The sequence below is a fragment of the Physeter macrocephalus genome, chromosome 13 (assembly GCF_002837175.3).
Source record: "Physeter macrocephalus isolate SW-GA chromosome 13, ASM283717v5, whole genome shotgun sequence".
Lineage (NCBI taxonomy): Eukaryota > Metazoa > Chordata > Mammalia > Artiodactyla > Physeteridae > Physeter > Physeter macrocephalus.
This window is the reverse complement of record NC_041226.1, coordinates 7,507,852-7,520,993: the sequence shown is the minus strand read 5'-3', so window position 1 is coordinate 7,520,993 and position 13,142 is coordinate 7,507,852. Positions and strand designations below refer to the sequence as shown.

At 38.3% G+C, this 13,142-nt stretch overlaps 1 protein-coding gene across 9 annotated transcripts in view; it reads left to right on the top strand.

Annotated features, from left to right (window-relative positions):
• KATNAL1 (katanin catalytic subunit A1 like 1) overlaps window positions 1-13,142 on the top strand; it is a 106,388-nt gene that overhangs the window by 25,798 nt on the left and 67,448 nt on the right. For all 9 annotated transcript variants that reach the window (XR_008618978.1, XR_008618975.1, XR_003682623.1 and 6 more), the window contains one exon: window positions 12,233-12,401. Coding sequence is in view for 1 of the 9 variants with exons in the window: in XM_055089363.1 (XP_054945338.1) it covers window positions 12,233-12,401 (169 nt within the window). In the remaining 8 variants the exon portion in view is untranslated. The remainder of the gene's footprint in view (window positions 1-12,232; window positions 12,402-13,142) is intronic.

Below are 13,142 nucleotides of genomic sequence, written 5' to 3'. Positions count from 1 at the left end.
ATCGGCAGGCAGACGCGCAACCACTGCGCCACCAGGGAAGCCCCATTAGGTCTTTTAAAGTTACATCTTTTGGGAGATATGGCAGTAGCAACAGGATACACAAGCCTGAAAATAATCATTTGGCTTATTCCATACAGGTTGAAAAAGAGAACTCTGATCGGCTCTCTAACGTTATTTCATCTGGAGCCAAGGGAAATGGCATAGAGTGTTTCTGTGTACAGATAGAAAGGATGATTGATTTTTATCAAATTTGTGCTATTCTGTAGCATTTCAGCAAAGAGGAAATTCTTGTTGACTTGGTATTAAAATTGTTGCTTTATGTTTTCTTTGGGTACCCTAACAGATTAAGTAACTGCTTGCATATTAAATCCCAGTTTGCACTGGAAAAAGATCAGTTAAGGCCAAGGTCAAGTACCGATAGATAGTAAACTGCCATCTCATCCTTACTGGTATCTCACCCAGGCTCTGGGAAATTTTCCTGGGATTGGGAGGTAGGAAAGCAAGCTTTTGTATCAGTTCCACCACTAATTGAGTGGTCCTCCAAGTTAATTTCACTTCTCTGTGCCTCATTTTTCACCTCTGTAAAAGGTATATCATGATGAGATTGTTTTGTAAAATTGTTTTAAAGTCTTAGGAAGAAAAACACTATTATTGCTCTACCCAACATATATTTTATGAGCATTCATCATATACTCAACTTTATTTTTGGCCCTGTGGAAAGTATAATGGTAATAAAAAAAAAAAAACACAGACCTTGGCCTCAAGAAACCATCAGAAAAATAATCCAGACATTCTGGAAAGCTTAACCTAGGATGCTGGCACCTATTGTATACCAAGTACTATGCTGGGTGCCAGTACTATGGTGGGATACGGTGGGATGCAGAAACAGACACAGTCCCTGCCTTCCTGAGCTTACAGTCTTGTAAAATGGGTGTGAGAGCCATTACTGAGGTAGAATGGACTAGATTTGGTGGTTAATGAGATAAGAGAATGAGAGAATTGGAGCAGGTAATTAGATATCTAGATGAAGCTGTTGAATAGGAATTGGAAATGAGAACCAGAGTTTAAGAGAGCCTGGGATTAGTAGTAGTTACTTAGGAATCATCAGCAAGTATGGAATTTTAAGAAAGCAATTTTAAGGTCATTCTTCATATGGTAGAGTAGGTTATTGCTGAGTATGATTGGCAGGTTGAGATTATACTCATTTCTAAACATTCTGGAGTCATATTCTCTTCCAGAATTCTGTTTCTGGAGTGTGGGATGGACTCTATATTTAGACTTTGGGAAGAATTAGGTAGCGGTGCTGATTAACCATAATCATTGACATTTATTGAGTAGTTTTTAACTGTGAACGAGGCACTATGCTAATAAACTCTCTACATGGTTTTTTTCTTGATCTTCACAACCACCCTTTAAAATAGGTACTATTAATATCATCCCTATTTTTTTTTAGAAGAAATTGAAGCTTAAAGATTCTAAGCAACTTTATCAAATGCTGCATGTAGGTTAAGTAAGATAAGGATTGAGAATTGGATTGGATTTAGCAACATGGAGCTCACTGGTGACCATGATGAGTGGTTTTGGTGGAATGGTGGAGAATAATGGAGTGGGTTCAGAGAATGGGAAGAGAGGAATTGAAAACAATGAATGCGTGCAGTTCTTTCAGCGAGTCTTGTTGAAAAGGGGAGCATAGAAATTGAGTGGTAGTTGGGGAAGTGGGATCAAAATTTGTTGTTGTTTCGGAGACTTTTGTATGCTGATGAGAATGCTGCAGCAGAAAGGGGAAGATTGACGACGCCTGGGAGAAGGAGGCACTCCTGGAGCAATGTCCCTGAGTAGACAGGAGGAGGCAGAATCCAGTGCACAGGTGGAGTGGGTGCAGCATAGCTGATTCAGGGTAGCTGGAGGGAAGGCAGTTAGTTATAAAGGCTGTGGATGCAGAGAAGTGGGCAGATGTGGAGGTGAGCGCTTGTGGAAGTGCTCTCCTGATTATTTCGATGAGAGAAGAACAGCAAGCAAGATCATCTGAGAGTGAGGGCGAGGTGCAGGTGTTTTCCAGGGTTTAAATTCTCACCTGAAGTGTCCCAAGAGGGGACGTCCATTCCATTTGGCTATTTTATTTCTTTTATGTAAGTTTTCTAGGAAGCATTTGTCTTATTTTGCAGAACTCAATAGTCATTCGTTTGAAATCTTATTTTGGAATTCTAGGTATTTATTACAGTGAGTGCCTAAAAACTTGGTATTTCTATCTTTTTTTTTTTATGTTACAGAAAAGACAACTGAAAGATAGAAATTTTAATTCATTAGAGATAAACTAAGGAATGGGAACAAGATAGTGGTAAGTCAGAGAGAAATCATAACACATCAGTTTTGTTTTTCTTGAAAGAAATCTTTGCCTTGCTGCACCTTACCACTGTTTTCTCCCTTCTTCTTTCCTCTGGCAAACTGCTGTGATGTGTACTCTCCCTGTGTTGCCTTTCACTGCTTCTCTTTCCTTGATGAGTAGAAATCCTGGATCTGTATTCATTGCAGTATGGGACTGACTTCTTGAAGACAGCTTCCTAATTTAAAATGGAATGCCAAATTCTCAAGAGTTAAGGTGTTTAACTTTTGTAACAGTTGATAGTATTTACCATCTTCCTTCTTTGGAATGCTCCTCTTCTTTTGGCTTCTGTTACACTGTACTATTCTTTTTGCCTTCCTCTTTTTTTTTTTTCCCTAACCGTGGCCCCTTCTTCTCTTATCTCCTCCTCTTGTTGTTCCCTAGCGCTGCCCCTCTGCTCTTTCTGTATCCACTTCAGCTCCTTATATCCAGCCCCACTCTCTCTATGCTTTGCAGATGACTTAGTGATAGGAGGATTGTGCCTTCTGGTTTGCATGAGCAGTCTAATTGTCGCTTGTAGATAACTTCTCTTTTCTCTCTCATTGTTTTTATGATTTTATTTTTTGTCTTGGTGTTAAATAGTTTCACTACAGATTATCTGAATATGGATTTATTTTTATTTAACACTACTTAAGACTTGTGTTTCTTTTGTTTCAAATTCTTTTTTATGCTTTTAACCATTTTAAACATTCATTTTTATAGTTCATAACTGATAGTTCTATTATCAGAAGTTATTTGGAGCCTTATCTTTTTGGTTATTTCTGATGGCTCTTGTTTGTGGTAAAGTTGAGAATGTCCCTTCAAGGTTTGAGTCATTCTAATGTGTGGCTTGTTTAGGGGGATGTCACTCCTCAGAGGGTCTGTGTTGGGTTCAGCCAGGTGCCTTCAGGATGTCACCTGCCTGGACCACTTTTAGGTAAATTTCTTCACCTAAGGGAGTATAAAACTAAATCCCAAATCACATGAGTGCAGGCCCTGGTTACTGTTCCTGGGGGAGACTTGTACCTTACTCCACACATATAGAACATAGGCTCAGATGGACAGACGTACTTGTTTCTTCCATGTGTGTGTTTAAAGTCTGCCCTTTGAGAGTCCTGGCTTCACTTGCCAGTCTCAGTTCAGCTTTGACATTTGTAGGCCTCAGGCCTTGTCTCAGACCTCACTTTGTGCTCATTAAATCTCAAGCCCTTAGGTGGCTGAGACCTGGACACCCTCAGGGACTGCCATGCCATCAGCTGTATTTTATTTATTTTTTGGCTGTTAGGTATTTCTCTTATCCTCTGGTAAGATCACCTATGTATAAACAAGATATTTGTTACATTTTATCCAGAATTTTTTTTTATGTTACAGAAAATAAAACTGAAAGATAGAAAATTCAATTCATTGGAGATAAATTGTATCTATATATTTATCATAAATTCTTGAGGGTCTTATCCTCCAGTTTGTTGTTTTTGAGGACTTTTATTTATAGTTTAGTTGGGAACTCTTCTTCAGCGAGGCTTTAGTTGCAGGATTTATATGTGGATAGAAAGGGATATCCGATACAATACATAAAATATGTATATATTTTTAGCTAAACTATAAGCTTCTTGAATGCATGGACTATATCATATTTTTTTGTATTCCAGTGTTTTGAAAATCAGTAGAATATTTTCAGAACTTGACTATAAACTAGACAAAGAACTATGAGATATTTAAAGTTCAACTGGTAGTATTTTAGTATAATCTGTAAAAGTCGTGTAGTCCCTATACTCTGAAAGAATGCCATTGTCCATCTAGTTTTAAGGTCTTTAGAGTTAGACATAAGATAAATTAAATATTTTAAGTTTTTCAAGTTCAAAGGTCTTTAGAGTTAAATGGAAAAGGCAGGGGCCTATCTTTAGATCCCAAGAAGAGCAAGGTAAAATTAAATAGTCAACCTGCCTGGGAGTAGTGGCATTCTACCATTAGACGAAATAATTAGTAATGTGATCGTCCCCTTCCCCTACCTTAGAAGTGATAGAATGACTGGCTTAGCACCTTTAAATAAGGATTAGTATGTCCCATCAGAGTCTCTGACAGGAATCTCGCCCCTGTTCTTGCTGAAATACCTAGTTGTGGGTAACATCAAAATGCTAAGAGGGCAGCCCCCGTGATGTTAAATGGGACCGTATAATATTTGTTGTGAGAAGTATGTCTGCAGCTCCAGATCTCATACCAGCTGAAATTTTTTGGCTAAATATTACCTTGGTTAACTTGGATAATTGTCTTCTGTGGTGGGTAAGCATCTTTCAACTCCAGTGACATTTAGAATTAAGAGTAGAAATGTCTAAAAGACTCAAAACTGTAATAGTAGTATTTTTTGTTAAGGGATATGTACATATTTATTTATTATTTTTATGTACTTGTAATTTAAGACAATGTGGCTAATGAGGGTGATAAGCATGCAATTCCAATTTTAAGTGTATTATGGAATAATTTAGATCTGTGATTTTACGTGAAAATTTATGTTAAATACTTTTCGGGAACATTTAGGAGAAATTAGGCTTACCTCATTTATAAGTTTAACTTATAAATAAGTTTATGAAAGTATTTATATGTAAGTTATGCTTTGTTAAGTAAGACAATTGAAGAACTAAGAAGGAAATAAAATATATTACATTTATATATGTATGTTAAAAATTTTAGTGGCATTTAATTAGCCAGGTTTGTAAATGGCATCAAGCATTATTCAAAAGCCTCTTAAAAGTGACTTCTAAAGTCTGCTACTTTTGTACGTAGAAAAAGATTTGTAAGTGAATCTAAAAGCTTTAAGGACTAACTGAATTTTTGCAGTTTTAACTTTAATAAATTGAATATTTAAAAAATCAAAGTAAACCGTTGAAGAGATTTTTTGCACAAAAAGTACCCTTGAGGGCTTCCCTGGTGGCGCAGTGGTTGCGCGTCCGCCTGCCGGTGCAAGGGAGCCGGGTTCGCGCCCCGGTCTGGGAGGATCCCACATCCCACATGCCGTGGAGCGGCTGGGCCCGTGAGCCATGGCCGCTGGGCCTGCGCGTCCGGAGCCTGTGCTCCGCAACGGGAGAGGCCACAGCAGAGGGAGGCCCGCATACCACACACACACACACACACACACACACACACACAAAAAGTACCCTTGAGGATGTAAAACAACTCGTATCAGCATGGCTTGTAGTACTCCATGTGTTTCTGAGTGTGATTGATTTGCTTGTTAGATAGTGAGGGAAGACTTAACCCAGTATACAAAAAGCCTTTTCTATTACCTAGCATAGTATCTTGCATTCATCAAAAGTTCGGATATTTGTTGAAAAATTAATATTTTGAACAGATTCTGGAATATATCATACTAAAATATTTGTTTATAATTTTCTGATAGCAAATAACTAAAATTTCTAAAGTTCTTTTTAGAACTGGAACTTATTAAAGGTTAAATTCTATGGAGTCACTTGATTTATGAAAAGGCACCACTGCAATTCAGTAGGGAAAGGTGGGTCTTGTCAGTAAATGCTTCTGGGTTAAAACTGAATGTCCATGTGGTGAGGAAAATCTTGACCCCTTACCTCACATCATATAGAAAAACTAATTTGAAATAGATCACCACCTAAAATGTAAAAAGGTAATAAAATAAAACTTCCAGAAGAAAACATGGAAGGGATATTATCATCTTCTTGGGGTAGCAAAGATTTATTAAACTGGACAATAAAGCATTAAAGAGAAAAGATCAATAAGTCAGAATTCTAAAATTATGAACTTCTTTTCATCAAGAGATACACCATTAAGACAAGCCGTATACTGGTAGAAAAGCAGTAAAAAGGAAAGCCATATACTGGTAGAAGATGTTTGCAATGCATATGTATGACAAAGGACTTGCATCCAGAATATATAAAGAACAACGATCAATAAATCAATAAGAAAAAGTCAGGCAACCCAGTTGAAAAAAAATGGACTAAAGACTGGAACAGATACTGTACAAAAGAAGATATTTACGTGGCTAATAAGCATCTTGTTGAAAAGGTGTTTAACATCTGTAGCCATTCAAGAAAGGCAAGGTAGAACCACAATGAGACACCATTACACACCCCTCAGAATGACTAGGGTGGGACAACTGGCGCTCTCGTACGTGGCTGATGGGAGTGTAGAATGGCATCACTACTCTGGAATACCGTTGGCTATATTTACTAAAGCTAATCTTACATACACTTTATGATGCAGCTATTCTGCTCCTGGGTACAGATCCCAAAGAAATGAATGCTTCTCTTTACCATGAGGATAATTCCCATATTCATAGAGGCTTTAATAATAAACCTCAAACAGAAAACAGCTCAGGTGTCCATTCACAGAATTGATAAGTTGTATATTTATGCAATAGAATGCTCCACAGCAGTGAAGAAAGATAAACGGCTATATACAGGAACATGGATGAATTTCACAGGTAATGTTGAAAGAGTATGTACCATAGGATTCCATTTTATGAAACTAGAACAGGCAAACCTAATCTATGATACTAAGGTCAAAATAGTGGTTACCTTTACCAGCTGATATTTACTAACAGGGGCCATGAAAAAAACTTTCTGGGATATTGGGAAATGCTCTTTGTTCTACTGGTGGTTATACAGTACCAAAATTTATTGAGTTGTATACCTAATATATGTACATTTTACTGAATATATGGTATACCTCAATGAAAAATAGATTTTAAAAATTCTGTTAAGTATGAATCATCCCCATTTACAGAGGAAGAATATGAGGCTTGTAGATGTTAAGTGATATGCTCATATAATCAGTAATTGGTGGACCTGGGAGTAGGAAGGCACCCAGGGTTTAGGATTCTAAATCTAATGCTAACGCCGGATCACCCTGCTGTTTCTCTGTGAAGGGAGGAATAGTGTTTGCAGCGTTTTTATGTCAACAGCCAGTATAGTTCCTGTCCTTATTAGATAAACATATATTTTCTGATTTGAAAAAATAGCAGTCATATATCTGATGAGAGTGGACATTAAAATTCTTAATCATTAATTTCAAATAATAAGGTCTCTAATTTCTGTTTAAGCTTTGTTTTCTTGCCTCCTGATTTCTTACCAAATAATTTCTCTTGGACTCAAAAGTATCATGTATTGACTCCAAGTCATTATAGTAAAAATATCAGTATGAACTACTTGGAACTCGTGTTTTTTTTCATTAGCTATGGAGAGGTATGTTTTCCTGTTTAATTCATATAGATTAATGTCATAGCAAAGTAAGATTATTTTTCTTCCTTTTCCAGAAGTTTCAGTAATTTGGTTTATGTTCTTGGGCATATATAGGACCTGTTCCAAATTTCTTATTCTTATACTAGAATTCTAACAATGTATGAACAAACAGATATAACCAAAGAATTTAGAATAATCATGAAACAGAAAGCTAGAAGAAGTAGAAAGAGCTGAATAGATGGGAATCTTAAGAAGGTGCCTGTATAGCAGTTGGAGAAAATTGTGATAGTATCTTTGACCCTGTTTCTAAATATGGTGTGGAACGAAGGCATCTTCAGAAGAGGTCTCTTTCCCTTTGACTTCTGGAATCCTGGATGAGTGGTGCTGTCTGACAGACAGTTCTATTTCTGTTGCCCAATCTTTTATGGAGATTTGCCAGGCAGTAATACAGTAGGTTCAACTGAGGATGTGTACTCTGAGCCCACATCACTACCACATGTGTGTTTCTAGGACATGCCAAAAACTTTGTAGCAACCCTATAATTTCATTTTTTTTTAGGTGCTCAAATAATTTAATTAGTGGTGTTGTTATATTCATCATATTTAAAGTTTATTAACTACCAAGTAAATAGTATGAATAATAAAATTTATTTAAGGAATAAGGAGTTATAATACAGTAGGATCTATGTACCCACCATGGAGTTTAAGATAAAGAACATTAGCATTACCTTGAAGGCCCCCTATGAGCTCCTCTGCATCCTGTTCCCTTCCCTCCTCTTTCAGAGTTAGCCATTGTCCTGGATTTGGGGTTTATCATTCCTTTGCCTTTCTTTATACTTTTAGCACATACATTTTAATCTCCACATAGTATCTTGTTTTGCTTAGAATCATACTGTATGTGTTCTTTTTCTAATTTTTTTTACAATTTATTATTTATTTATAAATTATTTATTTTATTTATTTATTTTTGGCTGTGTTGGGTCTTCGTTGCTGTGCGCAGGCTTTCTCTAGTTGTGGCGAGCAGGGGCTACTCTTTGTTGCGGTGCGCGGGCTTCTCATTGCGGTGGCTTCTCTTGTTGCGGAGCACGGGCTCTAGGCACGCGGGCTTCAGTAGTTATGGCACGTGGGCTCAGTAGTTGTGGCTCGCGGGCTCTAGAGCACAGGCTCAGTAGTTGTGGTGCACGGAAGTAGTTGCTCCGTGGCATGTGGGATCTTCCCGGACCAGGACTCGAACCCGTGTCTCCTGCATTGGCAGGCGGATTCCGGAAGTAGTTGCTCCGTGGCATGTGGGATCTTCCCGGACCAGGACTCGAACCCGTGTCCCCTGCATTGGCAGGCGGATTCTTAACCACTGCGCCACCAGGGAAGCCCTGTATGTGTTCTTTGAACTTACTTTTTCGCTCAACATTGTGGTCCTGAGATTGATCTATTATTATTGCATGTGGCTGTAATTCATGTTCACGTGAATATAGTATCCCATTATGTGAATGTATAATAATTTATGCATCTATTCTGAGACTGGACCTTTGGGTTGTTTCCAGGTGTTTACTATTACAAGCAGTGCTGTAAGAACATTTACATATAATATTGATATTTCATATTGCTTAGAAAGGGAGTATTGGCTTTTGGAGGAAGTCATGCTTATTTGCATATGATAGGGTAAGGCATCTGTCTTCCCATTCCTGCGGGGAAATATCCTCCAGTAGGAGAGCTGAGCTCAGTGTAGACATGCTACTCTTTTATCTGCAGATTTCCATTTAGTCTCTATATTTGAAATGCTGTAAGCTAGCAGGGTGTCAGCCTGTGTTTGACCGTTGGGGCAGAGGCTGACGATGCTGTGCAACCCTACTAATAAAGTCTCTTTTTAAAAAGAGACCAGTAACAGAAGCCCTGAGACTTATTTTTTTACAGCCTGAAAGCTGTCACTGAGTCCTTAAGTTGAAGCATGCCATTGGGCAGTGATGCCCTAATGGAGGAAGAAGTACAGAGCAGAGTCAAGGATGCCCTTTGGGAAGCTGACAGAGTCTGTTTCGAATGTAACATGAAACTGCAGTGAGACGGAACTGAAGACCTGCAAAGCACAGGCACACTTTCTGTGAGACGTGGGACTTGCCACAAATGCCACATCTGGCCTCTTGAGCAGTTTCATACAGACCGTTTATGAGCCCGTCAGAATACTGAGTGGCAGGACAAGGTCAGCGGCAGCAAACACTTGGAGTGCAGCCTATGTACGAGCTTTGACATAATTCTCGCAGCACAGCTTTACTGAACTGGCTGTGTGTGCAAAATGGACTACAAGCAGGACTCCTCAGTGGCTGCTAAATTGCAAGCTGAGGTGGGAAAGCACAAGCTGAGGAGGCAGAAGAAATGTTTCAAGAGTCCCTACAATTCACCCCTCCTCAGCGAGGCCACCGAGCAGCCTGGCGCGCAGCTGTAAGGGATGGGCTTGCTGTTTGTGAGCAAAAGCTTCGGGCTGGCTGTGCCTCCAGAAAGCAGGACCACAAACAATGACAGACTATTTAAATAGGCGCAGCTGCTAACAGAAGGGCAAACTTGACGTGTGTTCTGTGTGGAAGAGATTGTCAGTCGCTTTTTATTGTCTTTGGCCAGGAATCCGATTCAGGAAAGACATTATACATACACAGATATCTATATATCTATCTATCTATATATATATATATAAAACAGTAAAGTTCTGCTCTACTACTTTACACCTCTTCATCAAAACAAAACAGAAATTCATTCAAAAAAACAATGGTTGCAATGAAATACTAGGAATAGAGCAACATAACATTTTTAGTTTTTTATTCTTTTTAATTTTTTTTTTTTTTTGTGGTATGCGGGCCTCCCTCTGCTGTGGCCTCTCCCGTTGCGGAGCACAGGCTCCGGACGCGCAGGCCCTGCGGCCACGGCTCACGGGCCCAGCCGCTCCGCGGCACGTGGGATCCTCCCGGACCGGGGTGCGAACCCGGTTCCCCTGCATCGGCAGGCGGGCGCGCAACCACTGCGCCACCAGGGAAGCCCTAGTTTTTTATTCTTTACCAGTCTCATTACATTTTTACCTTATTGACAGAATACTTAAAAGACTAATAATGTGCTAGAACCAAAAACATAATAATACCTTTAAATTTGAGAATGCCTTATAACTATTTCACTATACACGATTTTCAAGTTCCTTTCCTGTGGATTTTTTTCCCCACAAGATTGCTTATTCATCTTTGTCTCCTCCTAGGGCCTAGCACAGTAGAGGATATATACCTCCTAACAGGTGTGGGTGTTCAGTAAATAACTGTCCAACTGGATTGGACTCCAAGGATTCAGATGTCAGTGTATGGTAACCTAGTAGAAAGACATACAGTTTTCACCAGCCTCTCTCGTCCCCAACACTTTCATGTAGCGGTCTAATTCCAGTAGTCTGAAGATGCTGCAATATGTTAGCTGTTTTTTACCTTGAGTTTTCAACCTTCCTGGCTTTTCATCCATTTTCCTGTTTTGCTGAGTTCATTGAGTTATACACATGTGAAACCTTTTCTGATACCAGGAAGAGAAACTCCGTGATGAGTTAGATGAATTAAAAGCATGAAGCTGAAAAAGGGATAAGAATAGATTTTGGCGCATGGGTGGAAAAGGAACACACATATGGGATGTGAAGGGCTGCAAATACAGGCAGAGCTGTAAAGAGAGTAAAGGTAGGAAAACAGAGGCAGAGACAGTTCGGGGAAGAAGAACTAAGAGCTTAGACACAAAGTGATGGAGTCTCCCCCAACACCCAGAGACAGGCAAATAAATACTGTTCTGAGAAGCCCCATAATTACACTATTTGACGAAGACATGTTTCACATTACATGAGACAAAATATGCCACTTTGTAAGCATAGTTATATTTATGTACTTATCAAAATTCTTTTTTAAAAATGCTGTATAATTGACATTATATTACAATAGTTTCAGGTGTACAACATAATGATTCAGTATTTGTGTGTATTGTGAAATGATCACCACCATAAATAGAATTAACATCCTTTGCCACATATAGTTATCAAAATTCTTGATTCACATTTGGAGGCCTGTATAATTTGAATGATCCTGTGATTTTTGACACCCTCAAAGCATGAGTAATATTTTTACACATAAACTTTGCACATAAATTAAGATTTCATTAAGCCCTGCGGTTTGTAATTTGATGAATGAAATGGTTTATTCCAACATGGAAGCAGAGAAAATCATTTTGGTTGTAAAGGATAAACTAGTAAGATATGCAAATAAATATATTTTGAATTCTTGTCCTTTCAGCTTTTAATAATTTTTTTTTAAAGTTACTTATTTGGCTTAGGACAGTAATGAATAAAGGAATTGATTTTCTGTTACACTATTAAGATTATTAGATGGGAATAGTCTGTATTGCCCTCTATTGGTGAATGTTATTTTTGACAAAATAATTGCTGCTGTATGTGTCATTTATATGTATTTAATGTTTGTATCAACCAGTGTACTTTACAGAAAAGCACTTTAAAAACTGACCTAATAGTTGTGGCCATGAATTGGCAAAAGGGGGAAAAATTGACCTTGTGGGCTTATTGATTTAATAGTTTTATTGACTAAGGTAGTTTTGAAATACTTTTGCCTTTGATTAATTTTAATTTTATGTATTTTTTTTTTTGTCAGAGCTCCACCTCAGATAAGGCGTCCCAATCGAGAAGTAAGACCTCTGAGGAAAGAAATGCCAGGAGGAGGAGCCCGGGGACCCGTAGGCCGAGCACATCCTATATCAAAGAGTGAAAAACCCTCTACAAGTAGGGACAAGGATTGTAGAGCAAGAGGGAGAGATGACAAGGCAAGACTACCTCTTTGTAACCCACTCACTTTAAGCCCGTGACGTTTGTTGCTTATTATACTTTTAGTGGGCTTTTTAGAGGACCCTGGTTTTGACATGGAAGAGATTTTTTTAAAAACTTTGAATCAAAAACCTATGCAGTCTTTGCATTTTGAAGGCCATTCTGCAATGTCAGTAACCTCAGAGGTGTATATATTTCTTAATAGACACACACAGAAATCTTAAGTAAAATGGAGCTTTTTTTTTGAATTTCAAAATTGTATTAAATATCATCACAGTTCTAATAATTAAAGATAAAAAATGACAAAATTAAATAGGAAATAATTTTGAATCTTAAATAGTAGTCCATGTTTACTTAGAGGAGGATGAGGAGGTAGTTTGACTTTTTTTTTTCCCACCCCCCTGCGGCTTCCCCGCTTGGTGTCCATACGTTTGTTCTCTACATCTGTGTCTCAACTTCTGCCCTGCAAACTGGTTCATCTGTACCATTTTTCTAGGTTCCACATACATGCGTTAATATACGATATTTGTTTTTCTCTTCCTGACTTACTTCACTCTGTTTGACATCCATTCCTCTGTCAATGGGCATTTAGGTTGCTTCCATGACCAGGCTATTGCAAATAGTGCTGCAATGAACATTGGGGTGCATGACTCTTTTTGAATTATGGTTTTCTCTGGGTATATGCCCAGTAGTGGGATTGCTGGATCATATGGTAATTCTATTTTTAGTTTTTTAAGGAA